Here is a 27,366-nt window from a genome sequence, read left to right as displayed (position 1 = left end):
CCAGGATGTGTTTTCAAAACTATTTGAAGTATTAAGGAAAGAACACTAGGAAAGGGTGATAAAATCACATCAATAAAAACATGCTCATGTTGATGACCCTTCATTAAAGAGTTACTTGCCTGCCATGAAGGTGTTGAGGCAGCAATGCGACAAGCTTTTTACATATCATTCTTTAGTCTGAATGTATTGAGTTAGTCAAGTATGAAAGGATCATTGACATGTGTGAATGCAGGATATATATACTCTAGTAACTAAAGTATGATCGGCATATAATCATTGATTACATTAGGTGATGAACTTTTGATCTTCCATCCCATTGGTTTAATTTGGCATCTATTCCATCCACTCAAACTGCACAATTCATCACACTGGTCGCATGCATTCAAGTTGCATATTCCTATGCATCAGACTTGCAAATGTCCTGAAATCCCATGTACTCGTGCCGCACCATCTTGTGCTTCATGTTTAAGATACCGACTCCACCTGCAATTCAAAGTTGTTTTGGCTTTGATATGATGTGATGTGGATGGTTGTTGTGAAGGGATTCAGAAGAGAGAAACTGGTACCTAGAGGAATCACACCAATGAAGATCATGAAGGACAACACGAAGATGATAAATGATGCCCTTCCTAACCAGTTTATCAGTTTCCTTGCAACGAGCTGACCAATGATTGCAGCAATGAATGCCACACATGTGAAAAAGAGAGCTGCACAAAAGACATTCTTTTAATAGTAATACACGATTACCTTAGGAGGAGCACAAAAAAAGAGAGACAATACCATATGGTATAGGGAACCGGTTCAGGAGGTAGTACTCTATGACGGCTATGGATGATGAAAACATCATTGCAAAGGTGGCTGTAGCACTTGAGACCTGCAACAGTATAGGGTATACATACATGTCAAATATGTAATGAATATATGATAAGTAAAGAGCATGACTCCATGGTAAACATTCAATATTTTCTTAACTAGTCAATCCTATAGTAAACAAAGGAAAAAAACTAACCACATGAGTTGAAGTAAGCACGTGTTGCTATTAACACTGAGACGATGTAAATAAGCAACATAGTTGATAAACATTATGCCGCAGAAACATATTGTCAACTGCATCGCTATGAATTACATCATTATCAACCACATCATTATCCTTGTCATGTACATCGCTGTCAACTACACCCTTGTCAACTGCATCTTTATCAAATGCACCATTGTCAATTGCATTTCTACCAACCACACCATTATCCATGGCACTGTTATCATAATTGTCCATCTCAATTGCATCGCTGCAAACAACACTATTTACTACTTTTATGCAGTAAATGTGCACTACTTAGCAAAATAAAATATAAATAGAATGCCATCAAATGGTTGCAAGTGAAAAAACATGATTGAAGGAATAAGTTCTTGATATGAACAAATAAAAAAAATCAACCTGTGGAGGAATACCAAGCTCCAAGAAAAGTGGCCCCATGATTGCGCCTCCACCGAGGCCAAGAAGACCGCCGAGGACACCAGCAGTGACACCAAAGAAGCATATCAACACTAGATGGGATTTTAGGCTAGTCTGTGTATTTGCCCTTGATGATATCACCCTCTTTCCCTGCACCAAACCTACTGCCTGGTATATGGACACTCCAGCCGACACTGGGATCTGCTTACTTATCCAGTAGGAAAAGAAACTATGTTAATGTAACACATGATGATGGTAACACGATGAAGTGATACTAGTATGTCAAATCTTAGTTCATATGATACACAATGGCAATAATAGGAGTATCTATTATTTTGTGGGTAATCATATTATGTCTGTCAAAAAAATACAAAATCAAAGGAAAATACATCCAAAAAATATAATAGGATTGAATTATCTTCAAGATATAATAGATAATGGTTTTATTCAGGCAATTTAGTTAGTGGCATGAAAACATCCTTGAACACTAAAATCATCTAAAATTTGTAACTAGGAATCAATTTTTCATGCAACATGGTTGAATAATGAGGTGAAGAAGGCTGAAAGTACCTGGAGTAGGCTGAAAACCCAGTACAAAGTGGAGCAAGTTTCCACATAGTTCTGTATGAAAGAATTAACATAAGCCCAACTTTAATGTCAGTGTTATGATTTACCTAGAAAGTAATTCTAACATCGGTATTTCTAGGGTTCCTAAGAAACTATGTATTTTTTGTTGATTATCATCAAGTAATTTATTATTGAGTTGTTGTATTGATTGCGTTGTTTACAGAGAATCTCTTGTTACTCAGAGAGGAGGAAAAAAAGAGAGAAACCATTCATCTCATGAAAGGATCAAATCTAAATTGGGAAGTAGTATAAAACCCTTGGATGAGAAAAATCTAGTATGTGATGAACTACTGTAATTGTTACTTTATCATTCTCCAACCAATGAATAGAAGGTGAGATGTCCTACCATAGTTAATTACATTATTGTTTGCCCATTAAAAAGCCGGAGTGATTTCCTTCATCTCATCTCTGTTTCCACAACTCTCTTTCTAACCAGTTTGTGTAAATCTCACCGAGCTTAATTTCATTATCATATTCTAAATGATGAGATAGGGGAAACATAGCACAATAATGTGGAGTATCTCCTGTTATATATAAGAGTACATCCATACTATTCTTCTAATTTCAACTAAATATGTCACTTGTTAAAACATAGACATATAGCCTTTTCTTTCTCAAGCATGCATGGATTTAATTAGTACTGCTTGTGTTTCCATATACATGGTGGCATGCTGAGTACACAAATGACTAATCGAGTATGGTCGTTTTGTTTTCCTACTTCGACTTCGACCAAGAAGGTAGAGACTGAGAAGGTTACTACAATGATGATGTTGATGAATAAGCCATTTCACACTCCGCTGATAGCCTGAGGCTAATACAAAGACTTCTACCCTTACTATTTCCAATGTGATCTCTCAATGTTAGTGGACTAGAAATCTATCAATTGTAACTGTGCAACTATTATAATAAAATAATTGTAACAAATCTCGTGATGCATGTAGTGGTACCAATTTTACCGTGTTTATGCACTTGATTCTAAGACAGCGTGGATATACACAAACGGGTCTTTGGTATTAACATGAACCTCTCACAACATTTCCCAATATAAAATCCCCATGTGCAAATTAAGGTTTGCTTACTCATATTCTGAATGACGAGATTGGAAAAGCAGAGCACAATGGAGTGGAGTATCATGTGTTATATATAAAACCTAATGTAGGTTGACATGTCTAAGTAAAGCAACTAATCAATAAAAAACTTATAGTACACCAAATAATTAGTTTCTCACCATGGCGACTTGAAGTGTAAGGATTGCTGCCCAAACAAAGATAAGGAGTCCAAACTCCTTCCAGTAAATGTTCTTCCAAATGGATACCTACAACAACAACCGAACTCTAGTCTTAGTGTCTTACACATAGTGCTTGAGAAGATTTCATGGTTTTCTATTCACCGCTTCATCCGAGGGGAGTCTTGTCTCTGCTATGGCATCGGATCCGGTAGGCGGTGTGTACTCAATTCGATCACCTAGGAAATCAAGAAAATATAAACGGTAGTTCTATGCATTTTATGAATGCTGACTTATAGGTTTATTGATGTTACCAGATTGGTTTGATTTTTTCGCCGCTGCCTCCTGAAATATTAAAGCAAATTAAGGAGCCTATCAACATTCTTAACGATTTGTACTGTGGAAAAAAAGGTAAAGGAAAAAGGGTACTAGCAAGAGGATGCTGAAGAGACGTAGTACCCTTATTATTAGTGCCTCTTTCTTCCATGTTTCAACACCCTTCAGAAAAGCTTTAGTTGAAGTAACTGGAATTAAAGTTTGGAAAACATTCTGAAGTCAGCTACAAGTTAGAAAGGGTAAATTTTTGGCGCAGTTTCAGGACAGATCTGAGAACCTAGAGAAAGGACGATGAAGAGAACTGTGACAAGCCAGTCGGGGAATATCACATTGCAAATAACCCCAATGCTGACCCCCATCATGAGCATGGGTTGTATGAGCAGGGCTAGATCATAGTCTATCATTGGCATGTTCAAAGTTGGGTGTTTCAGCTTGAGGTTGCAGTACACGGTTGAAACAGCAGCTCCCGTGATCATACCTGTGGAAGAGATTCCCAGAAACAATCATAAGAGTAGCGTATTTTTATGTATTATGATATACTATATGTTAAGAGTAAATCCCATGTTTAATTTCTGTGTGGGGAAAATCCATGTTTAATTACTGAATGGAATACTTGAGATGTCTTCTAATGTCAAATTACAGAAGGGAAATTGTCGGATTCATTTTGATCTAACTGCTACGGCAATCTACTATCCGGCAGAGTTGTAAGACACTAAGTGGTCATTTTGACCTTCTCAATACTAAATATTCACTTGAGTTCGTTCAAAGTGTATTTTGGGGCAGATGTTTCTAAATTAATTTTGGAGCACATCTCAAGCCAGAACTAAAAGCTACTGCCGCCGTTCGTCAATACACGACTTGCTACAAACTATGAAGTATTTTTTTGAACGTTAACTAATATATGTAATTAGATTATTGTGGTGGAAATGTATCATTAGTTTTGCCATGAAAAATGTTTTGACAGCACTCCCTCTGTTTCAGTTTACGGGGCGTGCGCGTACCCCTAGGTTGCCAATTTTATCACCGTAATATAAACTATATAACACAAAAATTATACCGTTTGAAAATAGAACATCTGAAGTTTATAACGATGTGTTTTTTGTAATATATGACTTCTATTAGATTGGTCAAATTCACGACCTAGGGATACGCGCATGCCTTGTAAACTAAGAGAGAGGGAGTACACAATTTTATAGATATATGTTCAAAAGTAATGATCAAAGGTGCATGTTGGAAATCATGCGAGCCTATAAAACATCATCTATACAAAGGACTTTACATCATCTATTTACTAACGGAGTTAATAGTACATAATGCACAATATGTAGAAGAGCAGCATAAATGACAGATATGTAGAGACTCGTTGCAAATGTTACAACCTAATTAAAAACAAAATCAAGAATACTAATTTTCTGTTGTAAAGTAAAATGAACTGCATCCTCACATTTTGACATCGCAGTCGCCGACTTGGTATCGAAACCAACAATCAACGTCAGCATCGGCACGAAGATCCCACCTCCACCTAGCCCGCCAATGCTACCAAGCGCTGCCCCAAAGAATCCAACGAATGACCCCAACACAGTTCGCCATCCAGCATTCAAGGGCTAAGTACAAGAAAATCCAACAAAACCTACCAAATTAACACGGCACATATCAAGAAATTTGTCCATATTTAGCTACAACACAAATTCTCTGGGACAAATGAGTACTGACAAGTCTGACATATAGTTGAACAAATTATGCAAATACAAGTTGATATATTAAAACAACAGAAGGAAGAAGGGCTTTCTAGTCTCTATCTATCAACTATCGTTACCGGCCACACGTGTTGATGGATGGTTCCGTCCAAGCTGGCCAGCTTTTGCAGGGAGCTCGCTTCGTCCGGCGCTGCTGCAACGGTGCCGGCGATGGAGAGGCCTTTGTCAGTGGCCCCAATGGCTGTGGTGGCCACAATGTACGTTATGGTCAGTACCGCGACCGCGTGCCATTTCCTTCCCATTTCACGCCCACGCCGGAAACCCCAAAGGAAGAAGGTGGCAGTCCCTGAGTTTGATGGTTTTGCGTGCCTTTTGAAGGGAGGGCGTGGAGCGTGTGGAGCTGCATGAACTTACTAGCTACTAACAGAAGACTTGTATTATACGTATTAATTAATACCACGTCTAGGCACACACTGCCTGATAGAAGATTTCCACAGCTTGCTTTTGTTTGTGGGTGCTGTATATAATATTAATATAATAAAAAAGTATATCGTCCAGCTACCGGTTGGAGGAATGCCAGATTTGGCTACTTTATGGGCTACCACTTTACAAGATCTTATAGTATCTTTTTTTCTTGACGTGTGATCTTATAGTATCGTACACCAAGTTTTTGGAAAGGCCAGGCATAAATTAAAATAGCACACAATCTTAAAACACCATTACATAACCGATAAAACATAGAGAAATGCTTGCCTTGAACCGATCGATTCCATGCAAGCGTCTTCCGCCTCTGTGGCTGTCGGATCGTTCTTGATCTGACAGCTAGGAGCCAACCTTCACCTACTCCACTTTCTTGCAACTCGGCCCCTGTTTAAGAACGCTGGACTACAAGACAACCCCTGTTGCAAAATTGATGACCACTTTGGTAACTCCAGGAGAGCACCTCCGCTGCCGGTCCACTCCCATTGGCACTTGAGCAAGATCTTGACCCTGGCGGTGATGTTCGCGCCGACGAGGCCGCCTGGCAGATTGAGGACCAGGATCACTGCGAGCACGACTGACTCTACGGGTGCCACTTTCTCGTAAATGAAGAGGCAAACACGTCTGTCGCCAGTGGATGGGAGGAAGAGTGTGCCACAAACGACGACGTGGGTGGGGACGGAGTCCAGCTCCACTGGGGAGATGCCGAGTGCTTTCTTGCAAATTGATCGAGGCGGCGGCTCGCCGTGGCGGGTGGAGGCAAGGTGCCAGAGTGGATGCTCTCTCTCTCTCTCTCTCTCTCTGTGTGTGTGCGCGCGCGCGCGCGCGGTGGGAGGGGGGGGGGGGGGGGGGGGGTCATCAGTGTTACACACCGGAGTCGACGCAGGCAAGGCGGCGGAGGGCAGTGTCGTCACTAGAGAAGACTATCCTGACAGTGGACATGGACGCGAGCAGAGCTGCTTTGTTTTGCAACAAAGGGCCTGTTTCAATTGCAACAATGATCTTGTTGCAAAAGAGCCCTGTTGCAGCCTCGCCAAAAAAAACCTCATACAAAAAGTCTGCAACAAGACTGCTGCCGTGAAAAATTTCTGCAACAAAATTTCTGTTGCAAACAATACAGCTATAATGCCACATTTGTTGCCAAGATGACTTGTCACGTTGGTTGATCAGATGGCAATCCGTAGCTTCATCCAATAGTGAGGGAGGCGGTCGAACTATAGATTTTATCCGCGGGCCCACGGGTTGTGTCCCCCTAAAACATAGCCTACCATAGATAAATAAACAGTACCGACAATTTGGATGGATAGTTCAATAACTAAGTTTTATGTTACTTTCCCTCAAGAAACAGTTCCCTAAAAATAGCAATATGTTACTTCCTCAGATCAACAGCGCCACACCTCCAGCGTCCTTCTCATCATAGGGACCTGCTGCCCATCTGATAAAGAGTTTCCCCCGTTTTATATTATAAAGTAAACATCCGATACATCCAGCTCGTTGGGGCCGCGGCACAGATAAGCCCAAATGAAACGACAAGAAAATGAACGAGAAATAAATGCCGACACTGGCAGATCAACGAAGAAAGGAAGACCGGCAACTGCTGCACCCTCCGACGAAGTACCACCGCGCTCCCAGCATCTCGAAGCGCCACACACCAAGCAACACCTTCAAGAAGGAATGTGACGATGACGCCGCCACTGTTGCCCGAACAAGTTCTAGGGTTTCCCCCGGTACGCGAGGGATGGTGGGGAAGGGATATATCCAATGCCCCTCAGGAGGGCTCGATGGCGCCCGCAAGCGTCACCGCGTCGGTGCCAGACAAGCCGACATGAATTTCTCCCAATCCATAACCACCACCATCACCCCAGGCACTTCGAGGTGCACCACCCCAACAGCCGCCCACTAGCTTGTGTCACCACGGTTACTGGACAACCCTCGCCGCCTCACTGGAGCTGCCACGAGGCCCGGAGCGGGCAAGGAGACCCCTGCCACGGGAGCGGCCACAACTCAATCGGGGGGAGGGGATAGCCTCCACCGCCGCAGCGGAGCCGACCGGACGCGGCGACGAGGACTTGCCGAGCCCCGATGGCCTGGCCAGGCCCACTTGGACCAGGGCAGTCCTATCGCCATGCTGCAACTCGCCGACTGACGAAGTCCTCACCGCCCGAGACCGCCGCCAACATGCCACCACCAGGGAACGACGCCACCGAGCATCGAGCCACCGGCCCACCCCAACCCAGATGGGGCCCAAATGGGCTCAGATCTGGGCTGGGCGGGCACCACCAGCCACCAACGCCGCCGGGCCGCCCCACGGGTAAGCACCTGCCGCCCATACGGGCAAGCACCTCCATCATCATCCGAGTATGTTTTGTATAGAGAAATGCTACACTTACACCCTGATTCCTACTGAATATTGTTACAGGCTGAGCTGTGAAACATTGATTGGAAAGCAGGAGGGGATGGGACCCGCACTGAAAATCAGGGGTGGGAAGAGATTGGTGGAGAAGAGTCCGTAGGTGATTCCGTGTCATGTTGTGTGTAAGTGTAGAATTATTGTTTTGTATACGTACAGGAAGGTTACTTTTTCTTCTTTAATATGGTGTCCGAGTAGTATACAATATCAAAGTCCGATTCGATTCCTGCGTGGCATCAAACAAATAAAATAGCTCCGGCCTTTACTGGCCTGCTCGTCGCGACCTATTCGTGGTGGCGAGTATCTCATCAACTACGCACAACCTATCGATCTACAATCGGATCAAGAAGCCTAGCTGGAAAACGGATGGAGGAAACGACGCAGACAGCCGCCGGTGACGATGCCGGTATCCAAGAGACCTCGGCGATGGCGGCGGCGGAGCGGTGGTCCATGCTCCCCGACGACCTCCTCCGCCTGGTCCAGGGCAGGCTGCCCGGCACGGTTGACTCCGCCCGCTTCGCTGCCGTGTGCACCTCGTGGTCGACGCTCCCGCCACTCCTTCCGTGGCTGATCCTTGACCCGAGCGGCGATGATGAAGCCAAGCACGTGTACTGCCTCGAAGACGGCAACATCTTACCGCCGATCCCATTCCACTAGTAGAAAAAGTATCTTCTGTCCCGATTGGTAAGGGCCTTTTGTCCTGATTTTTGAACCGGGACTAAAGGATTGTTAGTAATGCACTGGCCCTTTAGTCCCGGTTCAAACAGGAACCGGGACAGATGGGCCTCCACGTGACCGGTGCGCCGAACCCAGGCAGGATGACCTTTGGTCCCGGTTAACCGGGACCAATAGACATCCACGCGTCAGCATTTCAGGGGCTGAGGTTTTTGTTTTTTTAGGGGGAGGTTAATTTAGGTGTTTTATATATTGTGTTAGTTATAGCTAATTAATAGAGAGAAGTGTCCTCTCTTATGTCCGTGCTTGGTCGACGCTACATACTATATACGTATAGAGAGGACTAGACACGCTAGCTAGCTAGTAAGCAAACAAAGAAAACAGGAGATTGTCATGAACATATATGCATACAGAGAGAAGTGATATCGACCACCTCTCCTTCTCCGAGAGATTGGTCGAACAACAAGTTCTCGTATATCTATCTGACACTACCGCCTACATATATACAATAATTATCTCTTACAATATAATCTCCTAATTATATACAAACACATGATCCACATAGTATTCTCCGTCTTCAGCGATCACGTGGTCAAGGAAGAATGCCGCCAATTCCTCTTGAATTGCTCGCATACGATCTGGTGCTAGGAGTTCATCCCGCATCCGAAAGATCTAATTTGAAGAAGGGGGTCAATACATATATATGCACAAGACAGTAACACTCACTTGAAGTTGTAAGGAAAAAGTATTATATCTTTGTTTTCATTTATTACCAACGATCATAGCAAGTTGGCCTCGGTATCTTCGGCACGATATTTAACCTCAGTTGCATCTATGAGATTTGTGTTAATGAACCCAATATCACCAATTTGTCTTTTCTTCAATTTGGCGATCTTCAATCTGCATAATATAGTGAGGATAATTATAAATACATGCAATGAAAGAGCTGACCTATATAGAAAGACTTAATGACAGAAGTAGTACTACTTACAGACAGTAGCAGGTGACCATTGCTTTATCGAGGGCCTTTTGATTGATAAACTGAAAGAACTCCTCAAATGGAACATTCAACAGTTCAATTCCAAGGAGGTCATGCTCCTCTCTAACTCTCAGCGTCAAAGTATTCCTCCCCCCAGACTCTCTGCAGGTTTTCATGTACCAATCATGGAATCTTTGCATTATCGTTGTTAGAGATCTTTCATCTTTGACGAGAGGCTTCCCGTACTCGTATTTGTGTTCCTGCACCTCCAATAACTCATAATGTACAATGTCGGGCAGGTAATCTCCAAGATTGCTATAACCGGGAACCATCCTTGGATCATTAGTAGGCACCTTGAGCGGGGGGCACGATTGGTTCGCTTGTTCACCGAGCTGGGCATTTTTTTCCCAGCTCGTCGTTCTTTTAACCTTTGATCACTGACAGTACTTCCCGACCGCTCCGCTTCGACAAATGACTTTTCAATAATGCGCTCATAGTTGCCTTTCGGTAGAGACTTTGCTGGTTTTTTCAGGGCAGCCAGAGTGCGCTTCGCTTTCACCGGATCTACCTTCTCCTCCGGAGGTGGATGTTTCTTTGCTTTCACCCCTTCAAAGAAGTTCCTCACTTCGTCTCGTGCGATCTCGGCGTTCTCCTCCGGGGTCCTCTCGTATGGTAACTTCTCTGGAGTCTTCAGAGAAGGACCGAATCTGTATTGCCTCCCGCCTCTGGCTGTACTGCTAGATGCTGGCAGAGCAGACGGAGCGGCTGCGGCTGTCTTCTTTCCTTGCTTACGAGGCGTAGGAGAAGGACTACGACGCGCTGGAGCAGCCGGAGCGGCGGCGGGTCTCTTCCGCCCTTGCTGACGAGGCGGAGAAGGAGGAGGCTGGCTGCTCGGGCGTGCCGGCGCAGGCGGAGAAGGAGGCGTAGTGCCACCATGCGCCGGAGAAGGAGGCCGAGTGCCCTGATCATCACTCGCCGGAGGAGGAGGCGGAGTGCCCTGACTCGCCGGAGGAGGAGGAGGAGGCGGAGGCGTCCAGTTCGGAAGGTTGATGAGCTCCTTCCGCCATAGGCATGAAGTCTTCAGAGCTGAAACCAGCCGAGTCTCCCCTTCACCGGTAGGGTGGTCAAGCTGGAGGTCCTCAAATCGCTCCGTTATTTCATCCACCATCACCCTAGCATATCCTTCTGGAATCGGCCGGCAGTGAAAAGTTGCGCCGGGTTCAGTAGGAAACAGAGCCAACACCCGCCTTGACCTTCAAATTCATCCATTGCGTCATAAGGTGGCAATTTTGAGACTCGGTGATAGCATCCACAGGATAGCTGGCAGGAGCCGTCAAGACATGCTCCGGCTGAAGCAGCTCGGTAGAAGCCACGCTGCTTCTCCGCTGAGATGGCAGGGTAGCTTCGGGGGAAGCTTCGGCAGTTCGTTTGCTGCAATTTGCTTCTCGTTCCTCTATCACTTGTACCCTTGCGTGCAGCGCCTGCATTTGGGTCTGCTGCACTTTTTTCCTCATCACCTGGCATTTGTAACCGCCTGCGTCCGGAAAACCTGCCTTCCATGGAACGGAGCCTGGCGTGCCTCGTGTCCGTCCAGGGTGCTCAAGATTCCCGAGGGCCATTGTGAGCTCGTCGTTCTCTTTGTCTGGAACGAACGTCCCTTGCTGCGCTGCATCGATATAGTGCTTTAGCTTCTTGACTGGTATGTTCATTTGCTCATCCGTCTAAACGCATTTCCCTGATACAGGGTCCACGGTTCCGCCAGCCCCGAAGAACCAAGTCCGGCAACGGTCTGGCCAGTTCATTGTCTTTGGTTCGATCCCTTTATCAAGCAGATCATTCTCAGCCTTGGCCCACTTAGGCTGGGCTTTGAGGTAGCCACCTGACCACGTGTGATGGTGAAGCTTCTTCTTTGCAGCATTTTTCTTGTTTGTCACCGACATCCTCTTGCTCTTTTCCGATGTCTTGTAGGCCACAAATGCGGGCCAGTGATCTCTGATCTTCTCATATCTGCCGATGAATTCTGGTGTCTCTTCGTTGTCGACAAACGTTTTCAGCTCTTTCTTCCACATCCTGAATAGTTCTGCCCTCTTCTTAAGAGCATGAGAGTTGATTAATTGCTCTTTAACTGGCTTCTCTGGATCCTCCTCTGGCGGTAGGGTGAAATTTGCCTTCAGCTCAGTCCAAAGATCATCTTTCTGCATATCATTGACATAAGACCCCTCAGGGTCTTTGTTCTTAGGCTTATACCATTGCTGGATGCTGATCGGGATCTTGTCCCTAACAAGAACCAGGCACTGAGCAGAAAATGCTTCCTTTGTCCGGATGGGTTCAGTCGGCATGCCATCGCGCGCGATTTCTGTGATCTCAAATCTTTCATCCAAGCGCAACTTTTTCTTCGGGCCTCGTCTCTTTACCGAAGTTGTGCTCAATCCGGAGGGCTAGAAAAAAGAAGAATTAGACGAGAGTTAATTAATATGTGTACATACCAAAACAATGAATGCATTAATTAGCTAGTCATCATAGGCTTAACTAATATATTTACCTGGCCGGACTCTGTTCGGTCACCGGAGCCGTCACCACGGGCTCCTTCTTGCACCAGCATTGGGTCACCGGAGCCATCATAATCATGTGTTTCCTCCTCCATTCTTCGATCATCGTAGCCTGCTTCTTCTTCACCCTGTTCTGCTTCCAGACCATCATTGTCGTTAAGATACGACATGACATCACCTCCGGCTAAGATTATGTCCCCCAACACCTGTTCTTGTTCCTCGTCTCGTCCGAACTCCATTGTTTCTGCAAATATTACAACATGACAATTATTACACAAACATGACAGCATGCGGCGGGAGAGGGTAGGACACCGACATTGTTTTTTTTCTAGGGTATAAGTTATCACGGTCGAAGTTATCCGGGAGGGGGTTATATCGACAACGACGACATACATACATGAGAAAATAATGTTATCGGGGAGGGGGTAGGTCGAACCCCCCTCGTGTTGAAGTTATCGGGACACGGGGTATATCGACCCCCCTCGTGTTGAAGTTATCGGGAGGGGGTATATCGACCCCCCCACATGTTGAAGTTATTGGGAGGGGGTATATCAACCCCCCTCGTGTTGAAGTTATCGGCAGGGGGTATATCGACCCCCCACGTGTTCAAGTTATCGGGAGTTTATATCGACACGACATACGTACATGAAAAAAATATTATCGGGGAGGGGGTATATCGACCCCCCCCCACACACACATGTTGAAGTTATCGGGAGGGGTATATCGACGACGACAGACCCGATAAAACATAAGAAAACAAAGAAGAAATAAAAACAGGAGAAGAAGAAAGGAATGGAGGAGAAGATCGAAGAAAAAAAGAAAAAGAAAAGAGGAGAAGAAGAAAGGAATAGAGGGGCGACGGCAGGGGCGGCGGACGACGTCGGGGCAACCTGGCAGCGTCGATGAGCTCGGCGTCGTCGGGGGCAAATGGTCAATGAGAAACTGAAATTTTCACAAGTCCTGGTTATACACCAAGAGCATTGGTCCCGGTTCGTGACACCAACCGGGACCAATGCCCACCTTTAGTCCCGATTGGTGCCACTAACCGGGACCAAAGGTGGGCATTGGTCCCGGTTCGTGCCACCAACCGGGGCCAATGGCCTTGCACAGTGGCGTGGTGGTGGGAGTTTACTCCCACCTTGCTAGTTGAGAGCGCCCAACACCTGTTTATAAGCTTCGCTGCCTCCTCCCTCTCGAACTCCTCTGAATTGCAGGCCAATGGGCCTAATCTGACACTGCTTTTCCTATGGGCCTTCTACGGGCCTGAATCCTGGCCCAGGTTGGGTTTCTAGTCGTATTCAGGCTGTGGTGGCCCAATAGGCGGCAGTTTTTTTGTTTTTTTCTAGTTTTTTTTGTTTTGTTTTTTGCATTATTTTTTAATTCTTTTTGCTTTTTGGTCAGAAAAATTATAAACTTTCTGTTAGTGCAATTACTTTTCAAATTTGAATAGTTAAAGTTTGAATTCTTTGAAATTTGTGTGAATCACATGTTTGTGATTAACTTTACTATAAAAATAGTTTTTTTCCAGTTTTTTGTTTTGTTTTTTGCATTATTTATTTTCTTTTGTTTTTTTCTTCAATTTTTAATTCTTTTTTGCTTTTAGGTTAGCAAAATTATAAAATTTTTGTTAGTGCCATTAGATTTAGAAAAATTATAAACTTTCTCTTAGTGCCATTAGTTTGCAAATTTGAATAGTTAAAATTTCAATTCTTTAATATTTGTGTGAATCACAAGTTTGTGATTAACTTTACTATAAAAATAGTTTTTTTTCCAGTTTTTTGTTTAGTTTTTTGCATTATTTATTTTCTTTTATTTTTTGCTTTATTTTTTAATACCTTTTGCTTTTAGGTCAGAAAAATTATAAACTTTCTGTTAGTGCCATTAGTTTTCCAATTAGAATAGTTACAATTTGAATTGTTTGAAATTTGTGTGAATCACAAATTGTGATTAACTTTACTATAAAATAGTTTTTTTCTTGTTTTTTGTTTTGTTTTTTACATTATTTATTTTCTTTTGTTTTTTCTTTAATTTTTAATTCTTTTTGCTTTTAGGTTACCAAAATTATAAACTTTCTATTAGTGCCATTAGTTTTAGAAAAATTATAAACTTTCTGTTAGTGCCATGAGTTTAAAATTTTGAATAGTTAAAATTTGAATTCTTTGAAATTTGTGTGAATCACAAGTTTGTGATTAACTTACAAAAAAAATGAGCATAGATGCGCTTATGGAGAAAATTCAACCTAAATTCATAGTAAATTTCTATGAATTTCAGAGAAATTCACTCTGAATTTAGGTTAAACTTTTCTCTATAAGGGCATCTATTTTCATTTTGAGAGGAGCTCAACAAGTCAGAGAGGGAAGGGCTTATAAATCGGTGTGAGCCCCCTTCGGTTGGCGAGGTGGGACTAAACTCTGCCTGGAACGAGGACCGACCCTTTTGTCCCGGTTTGTGGCACAAATCGGGACTAATGGTCATGGGCCAGGGGCGAGGAGCATTGGTCCCGGTTAGTGCCACGAACCGGGACCAATGCCCCCTTTAGTCCCGGTTGGTGGTACCAACCAGGACCAAAGGCCTTGCGCTGCCCGCGGCCAAAAGTTTAGTCCCACCTCGCTAGTTGAGAGGGGCTCAGAGTGGTTTATAAGCTCCACTGCGGCTGCCATCTCGAGCTCCTATCAAATGCAGGCTTACGGGCCTAATCTCACACTATGCTGTCTGTGGGCCTATCGGGCCTTCTGCGGGCCTGAATCCTGGCCCAGGTTGGGTTTCTAGTCGTATTCACGCCGTGGTGGCCCAATAGGTGGCGGTTTTTTTGTTTTTTGTTTTGTTTTTTGCATTATTTATTTTCTTTTGTTTTTTGCTTTTTTTAATTCTTTTTGCTTTTAGGTCAGCAAAATTATAAACTTTCTGTTAATGCCATTAGTTTTAGAAAAATTATAAACTTTCTGTTAGCGCCATTAGTTTTCAAATTTGAATAGTTAAAATTTGAATTCTTTCAAATTTGTGTGAATCACAAGTTTGTGATTAACTTTACTATAAAAATAGTTTTTTTTCCAGTTTTTTTTTGTTTTTTACATTATTTATTTTCTCTCGTTTTTTGCTTTATTTTTTAATTCTTTTTGCTTTTAGGTCAGAAAAATTATAAACTTTCTGTTAGTGCCATTAGTTTTAGAAAAATTATAAACTTTCTGTTAGTGCCATTAGTTTTCAAATTTGAATAGTTAAAATTTGAATAATGGTATTACGAGGGCCGAACCATAAGACATTAAAGCAGTTCAAATGAACTCTAAAAAAGTTGAAAGTTGGCATGGTATCATAATTTCACCCACATAGCATGTGCATGTACAAAACGGACAATGGTATCATACTCATCTGTTACAAAGTTGGCATGGTATCATCATAATAGTTGCGGGAGAAAGTCTTCACTTTTTCTTCGCTTGTGTCATTTGCTTATTGTGCCGTAACCATGGATAATCTTCATCGTTTATCAGGATGCTTGGGTCAGCCTTGACTTTGAAGGGAGGAATTTCATGAAACTTTTCATAATCTTTAGACATGTCTGTCTTGCCCTCCACTCCCACAATATCCCTTTTTCCTGAAAGAATTATGTGGCGCTTTGGCTCATCGTATGATGTATTCGCTTCCTTATCTTTTCTTTTTCTCGGTTTGGTAGACATGTCCTTCACATAGATAACCTATGCCACATCATTGGCTAGGACGAACAGTTCGTCTGCATACGCAAGATTGTTGAGATCCACTGTTATCATTCTGTACTGTGGGTCTACCTGTACCCCGCCTCCTGACAAATTGACCCATTTGCACTTAAACAAAGGGACCATAAAATCATGTCCGTAGTCAAGTTCCCATATGTCCACTATGTAACCATAATATGTGTCCTTTCCCCTCTCGGTTGCTGCATCAAAGCGGACACCGCTGTTTTGGTTGGTGCTCTTTTGATCTTGGGAGATCATGTAAAATGTATTCCCATTTATCTCGTATCATTTGTAAGTCAATACAGTCAAAGATGGTCCCCTGGACAACAAGTACAGCTCATCACAAACAGTGTTGTCACCTCTGAGACGTGTTTCCAACCAACTGCTGAAAGTCCTGATGTGTTCACATGTAATCTAGTCGTCGCACTGCTCCGGGTGTTTGGAGCACAGACTGTTCTTGTGTTCATCGACATACGGGGTCACCAAGGTAGAGTTCTGTAGAACTGTGTAGTATGCTTGAGACCAAGAATATCCGTCCCTGCATATTATTGAGGCCCCTCCTAGCGTGGCTTTTCCAGTCAGTCTCCCCTCATACCGCGATTTAGGGAGGCCTATCTTCTTAAGGCCAGGAATGAAGTCAACACAAAACCCAATGACATCCTCTGTGTGATGGCCCATGGATATGCTTCCTTCTGGCCTAGCACGGTTATGGACATATTTCTTTAGGACTCCCATGAACCTCTCAAAGGGGAACATATTGTGTCGAAATACAGGCCCTAGAATGACAATCTCGTCGACTAGATGAACTAGGATGTGCGTCATGATATTGAAGAAGGATTGTGGGAACACCGGCTCGAAACTGACAAGACATTGTGCCACATCACTCCTTAGCCTTGGTACGATTTCTGGATCGATCACCTTCTGAGAGATTGCATTGAGGAATGCACATAGCTTCACAATGGCTAATCAGATGTTTTCCGGTAGAAGCCCCCTCAATGCAACCGGAAGCAATTGCGTCATAATCACGTGGCAGTCATGAGACTTTAGGTTCTGAAACTTTTTCTCGGGCATATTTATTATTCCCTTTATATTCGACGAGAAGCCAGTCGTGACCTTCATACTGAGCAGGCATTCAAAGAAGATTTCTTTCTCTTCTTTCATAAGAGCGTAGCTGGCAGGACCTTCATACTGCTTCAGAGGCATACTGTCTTTTTCGTGCAAACGTTGCAGGTCCTCCCGTGCCTCAGGTGTATCTTTTATCTTCCCATACACGCCCAAGAAGCCTAGCAGGTTCACGCAAAGGTTCTTTGTCACGTGCAGCACGTCGATTGAAGAGCGGACCTCTAGGTCTTTCCAGTAGGGTAGGTCCCAAAATATAGATCTCTTCTTCCACATGGGTGCGTGTCCCTCAGCGTCATTCGGAACAGCTAGTCCGCCGGGACCCTTTCCAAAGATTACATGTAAATCATTAACCATAGCAAGTACGTGATCACCAGTACGCATGGTGGGCTTCTTCCGGTGATCTGCCTCGCCTTTGAAATGCTTGCCTTTCTTTCGACATTGATGGTTGGTCGGAAGAAATCGACGATGGCCCAGGTACACATTCTTCCTGCATTTGTCCAAGTATATACTTTCAGTTTCTTCAAAACAGTGCATGCATGCGTGGTATCCCTTGTTTGTCTGTCATGAAAGGTTACTGAGAGCGGGCCAATCGTTGATGGTTACAAACAGCAACCCGTGCAGGTTAAATTCCTCCTGTTTGTGCTCATCCCACGTACGTACACCGCTTCCATTCCACAGCTTTAAAAGTTCTTCAACTAATGGCCCTAGGAACACATCAATGTCGTTGCCGGGTTGCTTAGGGCCTTGGATGAGAATTGGCATCATAATGAACTTCCGCTTCATGCACATCCAAGGAGGAAGGTTATACATGTTGGAAATATGCCCTAAAGGCAATAATAAAAGCATTATTATTATATTTCCTTGTTCATGATAATTGTCTTTATTCATGCTATAATTGTGTTATCCGGAAATCGTAATACATGTGTGAATTATAGACACCAACATGTCCCTAGTAAGCCTCTAGTTGACTAGCTTATTGATCAACAGATAGTCATGGTTTGCTGACTATGGACATTGGATGTCATTGATAACAAGATCACATCATTAGGAGAATGATGTGATGGACAAGACCCAATCCTAAACATAGCATAAGATCGTATAGTTCGTTTGCTAGAGTTTTCCAATGTCAAGTATCTTTTCCTTAGTCCATGAGATCGTGTAACTCCCGGATACCGTAGGAGTGCTTTGGGTGTACCAAACGTCACAACGTAACTGGGTGACTATAAAGGTATACTACGGGTATCTCCGAAAGTGTCTGTTGGGTTGACACGGATCAAGACTGGGATTTGTCACTCCGTATGACGGAGAGGTATCACTGGGCCCACTCGATAATGCATCATCATAATGAGCTCAAAGTGACCAAGTGTCTGGTCACTGGATCATGCATTACGGTACGAGTAAAGTTACTTGCTGGTAACGAGATTGAACGAGGTATTGGGATACCGACGATCGAATCTCGGGCAAGTAACATACCGATTGACAAAGGGAATTGTATACGGGGTTGCTTGAATCCTCGACATCGTGGTTCATCCGATGAGATCATCGAGGAGCATGTGGGAGCTAACATGGGCATCCAGATCCCGCTGTTGGTTATTGGCCGGAGAGTCGTCTCGGTCATGTCTACATGTCTCCCGAACCCGTAGGGTCTACACACTTAAGGTTCGGTGACGCTAGGGTTGTAGGGATATGTATATGCAGTAACCCGAATGTTGTTCGGAGTCCCGGATGAGATCCCGGATGTCACGAGGAGTTCCGGAATGGTCCGGAGGTAAAGAATTATATATAGGAAGTGCCATTTCGGGCATCGGGACAAGTTTCGGGGTCACCAGTATTGTACCGGGTCCACTGGAAGGGTCCCGGGGGTCCACCGGGTGGGGCCACCTATCCCGGAGGGCCCCATGGGCTGAAGTGGGAAGGGATCCAGCCCAAAGTGGGCTGGGGCGCCACTTCCCCCTAGGGCCCATGCGCCTAGGGTGGGGGAAACCCTAAAGGAAGAGTCCTAGGAGGGGAAGGCACCTCCTAGGTGCCTTGGGGAGGAGGGATTCCTCCCCTTGGCCGCACCCCCCTAGGAGATTAGATCTCCTAGGGCCGGCGCCCCCCCCTTGGCCCTCCTATATATAGTGGGGAGATGGAGGACTTCTAACCCACGCCTTTGGTGCCTCCCTCTCCCTCTCCAACACCTCCTCCTCCTCCATAGTGCTTGGCGAAGCCCTGCCGGAGTACTGCAGCTCCATCACCACCACGCCGTCGTGCTGCTGCTGGAGCCATCTTCCTCAACCTCTCCTTCCCTCTTGCTGGATCAAGAAGAAGGAGACGTTACGCTGACCGTACGTGTGTTGAACACGGAGGTGCCGTCCGTTCGGCGCTAGGATCTCCGGTGATTTGGATCACGTCGAGTATGCCTTCCTCATCCCCGTTCTTTGAACGCTTCCGCGCGTGATCTACAAAGGTATGTAGATGCAATCCAATCACTCGTTGCTAGATGAACTCCTAGGTGGATCTTGGTGAAATCGTAGGAAATTTTTTGTTTTCTGCAACGTTCCCCAACAATACGTACATAGAGTAACGGGCCAGGTGCTGTGATTGCTGCTTTGCTCCCCGAAAGGATTAATGCCATCCGCACTTAAACCAAACTATACGTTCCTTGGGTCACTTGCAAACTCAGGCCAGTACTTTCTCTCGATTTTTCTCCACTGCGACCCGTCAGCGGGTGCTCTCAACTTCCCATCTTTCTTACGGTACTCACTGTGCCATCGCATCAACTTGGCATGCTCTTCCTTTCTGAACAGACATTTCAACCGTGGTATTATAGGAGCATACCACATCACCTTCGCAGGAACCCTCTTCCTGGGGGGCTCACCGTCAACATCACCAGGGTCATCTCGTCTGATCTTATACCGCAATGCACCGCATACCGAGCATGCATTCAGATCCTTGTACGCACCGCGGTAGAGGATGCAGTCATTAGGGCATGCATGCATCTTCTGCACCTCCAATCCTAGAGGGCATACGACTTTCTTTGCTGCGTATGTACTGTCAGGCAATTCGTTATCCTTTGGAAGCTTCTTCTTCAATATTTTTAGTAGCTTCTCAAATCATTTGTCAGGCACAACATTCTCTGCCTTCTACTGCAACAATTCCAGTACGGTACCGAGCTTTGTGTTGCCATCTTCGCAATTGGGGTACAACCCTTTTTTGTGATCCTCTAACATGCGATCGAACTTCAGCTTCTCCTTTTGACTTTCGCATTGCGTCCTTGCATCGACAATGACCCGGCGGAGATCATCATCATCGGGCACATCGTCTGGTTCCTCATGATCTTCAGCAGCTTCCCCCGTTGCAGCATCATTGGGCACATCGTCTGGTCCCTCTTGATCTTCAGCAGCTTCCCCCGTTGTAGCATCACCGTATTCAGGGGGCACATAGTTGTTATCGTCCTCTTCTTCTTCACCGTCTTCCATCATAACCCCTATTTCTCCGTGCCTCGTCCAAACATTATAGTGTGGCATGAAACCATTGTAAAGCAGGTGGGTGTGAAGGATTTTCCGGTCAGAGTAAGACTTCGTATTCCCACATTTAGGGCATGGACAACACAAAAAACCATTCTGCTTGTTTGCCTCAGCCACTTCGAGAAAATCATGCACGCCCTTAATATACTCGGAGGTGTGTCTTTCACCGTACATCCATTGCCGATTCATCTACGTGCATTATATATAATTAAGCGTGTCAAAAACCATTACAGAATATCATGAATAGATAATTAGTGACCAAATTAATAGAAGTTCATCATCACATTAAAACCAAAGTACATACATAGTTCTCATCTAACAACATATAGCTCTCCAGAGCATCTAAGTAATTAAACCATACATTGAAACCATGTAAAACATTTCAATGCGAAAACAAATGCGATCATAATGCAACCAAGGTAACAATTGATCTAACGGCATAATGATACCAAGCCTCGGTATGAATGGCATATTTTCTAATCTTTCTCATCTTCAACCGCATTGCATCCATCTTGATCTTGTGATCATCGACGACATCCGCAACATGCAACTCCAATATCATCTTCTCCTCCTCAATTTTTTTATTTTTTCCTTCAAGTAATTGTTTTCTTCTTCAACTAAATTTAACCTCTCGACAATAGGGCCGTTTGGAATTTCTGGTTCAAATACCTCCTAGATAAATTAAATCTATGTCACGTTGGTCGGCATAATTGTCATAAACAATAAATGAACCAAATAGTTATAAAAAGATAATATATACCACATCCGAATCATAGCCAGGACGAGGGCCGACGGGGGCAGATACCAAAACCATCGCACTATATAATAACAAGCAATAATAAAAGTAAGAAAATTAGACAAGTATCTATCTAGCTAAAGTAAGAATTTTTTCTTTCAGAAAGAAGATAGGAACAAGAGGCTCACCACGGTGGGGCCAGCGACGAGATCGGTGCGGGCGATCGACGGTGATGAAGACGGGAGTGGGACGTGATGGGCCGCTAAACCTAGACAAATCTCAAGGAAAATGGAGTTTTGAGGTCGAGCTTCGAGAGGAGAAAGCTTAACTAGTGTGGCTCGGGCATTTCATCGAACATCTCATGTGCATAGAAGGTGAGCTAGAGCACCACAAAGCCCTCCCCTCGCCGGCCAGAGAAAAACAGAGCACTGGGGTGCTCTGCTCGCGAGCGAGGGGTATATATAGGCACCTCATTGGTCCCGGTTCGTGGCATGAACCGGGACTAAAGAGAAGCATGTGGTCCCGATTCAAGCCACCAATCGGGACCAATGATGGTGGGCCAGGAGCGAGGCACATTGGTCCCGGTTCGTCCCACCAACCGGGACCAAAGGGGCATGACGAACCAGGACCAATGTCCCACGAGGCCCGGCCACCCCCCTGGCCTCATGAACCGAGACCAATGGCCCCATGGGTCCCGGTTCTGGACTGAACCGGGACTAATGTGCTGGCCCGGTTTGGACCAAAGCCCTGTTTTCTATTAGTGTTCCCGACCGAGGCCGTCGACAGGCACATCATTGGCAGCCACGGTGGTGGCTGGATCGTACAGTCCGATGCCCGGTTTACGATTATGAACATCTTCTCTCGTGCAGGGGTGACCCTTCGTGCACATCAAAGGAAGATTAGGATCGTGAGCCAATTCACCGGTACCGGGGTAACGCCATCTACGGTGCAAAGGTCAGCCCCGATGCGCACGATGGCACGGACGACGAGTTAATTCCAGTGAAGATGATATTCTCCGAGCCACCCACCTTTAGCAGTTGCATCCTCGCCGCCAAGGATTGACAAGGCGAAGATTCGACGGTGACAAGGTCGTGGATATCACATTCTGCGATGGCCATCTCTATTGCCTCCTGGAACCTAGCAAACAACTTGTCAAGTGTGAGGTCAGCTTGACTGCATATGGTGTGGCGGGGCTCGGAGCTGTCCACTGGTTGGCCAAGCACAACCAACCATTAACGTCTGAGACGGATGCCATGTACATTCTTGAGCTGCGTGGCAAGGTTGTGATGGTGGTGAGAAGGACGGGGAGCGAACAATCCTGGCCATGCGAGCCTTATTTCTTGGTGTTAGAACTCGTTGATGCTGATACAAAAGGAGTGGGGACGTGTCACTCGCACAAGTTGGAAGAGGTGAGAAGCCTAGGCAACTACGCATTGTTCTTAGGGCCGACGTCTGCCAAGGCGATGCACATGTCGATGGATGAGCATGACTGCCCACTAGGGCTGGAATTCGAGCCGAGTCAAGCCAGCTCGGCTCGACTCGCTAGAGCTCATTTCGTTAACGAGCTGGCTCGACTCGACTCATTATTATAACGAGCTCAAATCCAAGATTGGTTCGACTCGTATAACTCGCGAGCTGACTCGTTTAGCTTGTTAAGCTCGTTAAAGATATGAACATAGAACCCTCAAATATTATAAAAATGAGTATGTATATATTAAACATATGTATCACTAAACAATAGTAATTTTCTTGTAACGCATGAGTCTTCTAGGCGGTTAGGCCTTCAACGGCTAGGCCTTGTGTTGTGCGCCTGGGACATAGGATGCTGAGTGGCTGACCTTTCTTTGTATTGGGAGTGGTTGATCTTTTATACCGAGTCTAACGAGTTACACGAGTACTTGTGAGATTGTCTCGTTTAACTCGATCTATAAACGATCTTAAACTAAAGCTCGGCTCGACTCGTTATTCTTCGAGTTCGAGTCGATTTGAGCCGAGTCACGAACTACTCGTTTAGCTAACAAGCTCGAGCTTTTTTTCCAGCCCTACTGCCCACGAAGAAACCACATCTACTACATTCACAATCAATACTACAAACAGACAAGTCTGGTGCCTAACAATTCCAAGGAGTTATTTACGGCACAGATTTCTAGTGCTATAACAGAAACTGCCCTTAACGCGCAAATGAAAGCCCTCACAACACTCTTTACCTGCAATTGCTCCCGCAGCCTCGATTTGTATCCTAGCTCGTCTGAGAGCGAGCTTCGCTTCAACCAAATCTTTCCTTTCATTCTTTCATATACTAGGGGTTTTTACTTGGAAAAGACAATGTTCCATACTAAAGGATTCGGGGAGTTTCAACAAATATGGTAACCGTTCCCGTGTGTATTACAAGAAAGAATACAATGACAATGACGTGAATGACATTACGTCGGTAGAGTACTATGTATTTGGAAGTGGACACCCTCCCATGTGGCTTTTGCCTCCGGATCTTTAGCCAAGTTCTCTTGTTTTGGTGTTAGTTCTCCTATTTTATATCCTGTGCTCTTTGTTTTCTTTCTCAACATTTATTTTACCATGAAAAGCATCCACTCGAAGGTTTTAGATTATCACCTTATGCAACTCTTTGCAAAAATTTATGTTATCCAACCTGTACATGTTTGGTCTTTTGTATTTTTTTGAAGTCCTATTTTTTCATTTGTGCAAGTCAAGAGTCCCTTTATTTGTTTTCAATTTTTTTATCTATAGATCTAATATAAATTTAAATCATAATAACTTAATTTAATTCCGAAGTTCCTTACCACACAGACATGTGAAGGAAGACGAAAACAATGACAGGGGTGTGAATGAGATTACGTGGTAGACTACTACGTATATGATCTCGCAGATAAATAAATAAATAAGACTACTACGTATATGGCGGTGGACATCCTCCCATGTGGTTATTGCCTCCTGATCTTCAGCCAAGTTCTCTTGATTTGGTGTCAGTTTTCGTATTTTATATCTTGTGCTCTTGGTTTTATTTCTCAACAATTATGTTACCACGAAAAGTATCCACTCGACGGTTTTAGGTTATCACCTCACGCAACTCTTTGCAGAAAGTTATGTCCAGCTTGTACATGTTGGAAAAGGCTACCACTCAACCGGCAGATCTAGCGCGGGCGTCCGCCGCCTCCTTTGATCAACACGTGGCCTATCTCCGACGGGCTCGCGGCGAACGATGGTGGTATTTTTGTTTTGCAACATCTACTTTGTTGCAAGAAATATTTCTGCAACATCAGTTATGTTGCATAAGTTTCTTCCATAACACCATATAGAGGTGAAGACAAAGAAAAATAAATCTGCAACACCATCTCAGTTGCAAAGTTTTTCTGCAACAATACCTTTGTTGCAAAAAAAGTTAAGATGGATTTTTTTTTGCAACAAGACCTATGTTGCAAAAACTAAATCCCGTAACACGATCGATGCTGGAAAAATATCAGCAACACAATTTTTGTTACAAGAGTTTCCTCAACAAGACCATTATTGCAAAGAAGAGAAAGACATCCAGCCGCTCGATTTTGTCTTAACTAACGGCTCGCGAGGCGGCAAAAGATCCGCCGGCTGACGCGTAGCAGCCCCCATACATGTTTGGTCTTTTGTGAAATTTTCAAATCTCTGTTTTTTTTCCTTCTGTACAGGACAAGACATGTAAATCATCATAACTTAATTTTAATTCTGAAGTTAATTTTCATACCTTCACAATAGAAAATCAATATCACTCATGCAACATGAAATTAATTATCACAATGTATAACTTTAGTATTATAGATGTTGATATTTATTTTAATATAAATTTGATCAAACTTTGTGTAGTTTAACTTCAAACAATTTTTTTTATTCAGAGTAAAAAGAAACAGAGGGAGCACGTGCTTGGCTAGCTAGTCACAAGGATGCATGCATGCATGGCGTGTGATGCGAACACAATTAGCAGCTAGCCAACAGTTTATTTTTCTGTTCTGGAAATAAGCAGCTAGCTAGTGTTGGATCATTTCTTGTTCTCGATCCCAGTGAGTGAATGTGATTGGCATTCCGTTCAGTTTCGCGTGTGTACGGGCGTACGTAGGAATGACATGTGCACGTAAATAAGATTGGATCGGGCGTACGTAGGAATGACAGGTCCACTGTGGATGAAGGGTTCTCTGCAAGATGATCGGTCCACTGAGAAAATAGATAAAGCGCTGGATGTGAAGTTTTTGCACCGGAGCTCAAATGAGCTTGAGTGAACAGTAAATTTGAAAAATATTTTAAATTGTTTTAAAAATCTGATTTTTTAATGGAAAATTTTAACAAATGTTCTAATAGCTTACAAAGTTTCATCATGAAACCACATATGTGAAAGTTGTGAAAAAAAACAAAATCGATACTCCGAAAATGCTACCTTCTAAAGCATTTTGGAGCACTAAGTTTTTTTTTGCCACGACTTCCACAAATGTGATTTCGTGCTGAAATTTACAAGCTCTTAGAACAATTGTCAAAGTTGCCGTATAAAAACCAGATTTTTCGAACATTTTTTAAATGTTTTTTAAGTTACTGTTCATCCCGAGCTCATTTGAGAGTGTGTTCAATCAGGATAGGGTGTTCGGAGCACGGCTACTACAGAAGGACTATTTTGCTCCGAACCCAACTTTTCCTGGATGATTCATGGTTTCTCGCCGTATTTGCATGCGCAAACCATTGTTCTTGCGCACTATGGAAGGACTGGAGGCACACGATGACTACTTTAAGCTCAAAAGGGATTGTTGCGGCCAACTTTCTTTCTCTGCTAAGCATAAGTGCACGACTACTCTGAGGATGTTTGCACTTGATACTACCGCAGATGTCGCTGGTGAGATGGTCATGATGGGGGAGAGCACATGCGTGAAGACTACTGTCAAGTTTCCCCGCACCATGGTGGAGGTGTTCGGAGCAGAGTATCTGTGAGAACCAAATGTGCAGGACATAGAAAAGTTGTTGGCTATTCGAGAGGCCAGAGAGTTTCCAGGAATGCTCGGATAAATTGATTGCATACATTGGCAATGAAAGAACTGCTCCAAAGGTTTGTGGGGAATGTATTAAGGTCATACCAAAGAGGCCACCATCATACTAGAAGCGGTGGCATCACATAGCTTATGGATTTCGCTTGTTTTCTTTGTAATGCCGGCATATCACAATGACATCAACTTGCTTCAACGATCTCCCGTGTTCAGGAGGCTTTGCAATGGGGAATCACTGTTGTACGACTACACTGTCGACGACCATGAGTACAACATGGTATACTATCTTGTCGTTGACATCTACCTCAGTGGGCGGCATTTGTGAAGACCATATCCAAACCACGGGGCAAAAAACAAAGTCACTTCGCAACAATGCAGGAAGCAGCTAGGAAGGATGTGGAAAGGGCATTCGGAGTGTTTCAAACTTGTTGGGGACTTGTTCATGGAGCTGCAATGATGTGGGAATGGGAAACTTTGTTGTAGCTTATGACATGTTTTGTTATTTTGTACAATATGATTGTTGAGTATGAGGATGATGGTGTAACCGAAACCAATGATTTTGAAGTACCAGGAGAACAAGTTTACATCCCGGAAGATCAAGATGCAGCTGAGCTTATGAACTTTCTGCAGATGCATCAGAATCTTCGAGATCATCATGTGCACGCGCAACTACTCAACGATCTTATGAAGCATACATGAACCCACAATGAAAACCGAAGAGCTAATGTTTAAGGTGTGCACTTAAAATAAATTTTATATAAGACCTAGTATGTATTTTCGGGTATCAACATTTATTATTTACTTCCAAAGAGCCATGGACATGCATGAATTTAAGTGTCTGGATTT

The 27,366-nt window shown here is 44.1% G+C and overlaps 1 protein-coding gene across 1 annotated transcript; it reads right to left on the bottom strand.

Annotated features, from left to right (window-relative positions):
* Positions 1–219: 219 nt before the first annotated feature.
* Positions 220–5,668, bottom strand: LOC123059615 (sulfite exporter TauE/SafE family protein 3). Its single transcript, XM_044482142.1, has 12 exons — positions 5,458–5,668; positions 5,086–5,245; positions 3,919–4,119; positions 3,765–3,829; positions 3,620–3,650; positions 3,471–3,544; positions 3,309–3,395; positions 2,024–2,074; positions 1,436–1,654; positions 781–874; positions 567–707; positions 220–483 (listed from the first exon to the last, which is right to left on the bottom strand). Exons 1-12 carry the CDS (start codon positions 5,638–5,640, stop codon positions 398–400), a joined length of 1,392 nt encoding a protein of 463 aa, XP_044338077.1. The 5' UTR covers positions 5,641–5,668; the 3' UTR covers positions 220–397.
* Between the last annotated feature and the right edge of the window lie 21,698 nt (positions 5,669–27,366).

Source organism: Triticum aestivum, chromosome 3A (assembly GCF_018294505.1).
Source record: "Triticum aestivum cultivar Chinese Spring chromosome 3A, IWGSC CS RefSeq v2.1, whole genome shotgun sequence".
Classification (NCBI taxonomy): domain Eukaryota; kingdom Viridiplantae; phylum Streptophyta; class Magnoliopsida; order Poales; family Poaceae; genus Triticum; species Triticum aestivum.
Note: the sequence above shows the minus strand (reverse complement) of the source record. Positions and strands in the feature narration are given on the sequence as shown.

Excerpts from the sequence above, each read along its gene's own strand:
- LOC123059615 (XM_044482142.1), bottom strand. The coding sequence starts at position 5,640 with ATGGGAAGGAAATGGCACGCGGTCGCGGTACTGACCATAACGTACATT. Across the intron at positions 2,075-3,308 it reads TTACACTTCAAGTCGCCATG|AACTATGTGGAAACTTGCTC; the intron begins GTGAGAAACTAA and ends TCTTTCATACAG. Across the intron at positions 875-1,435 it reads AGCTTGGTATTCCTCCACAG|GTCTCAAGTGCTACAGCCAC; the intron begins GTTGATTTTTTT and ends ATACTGTTGCAG.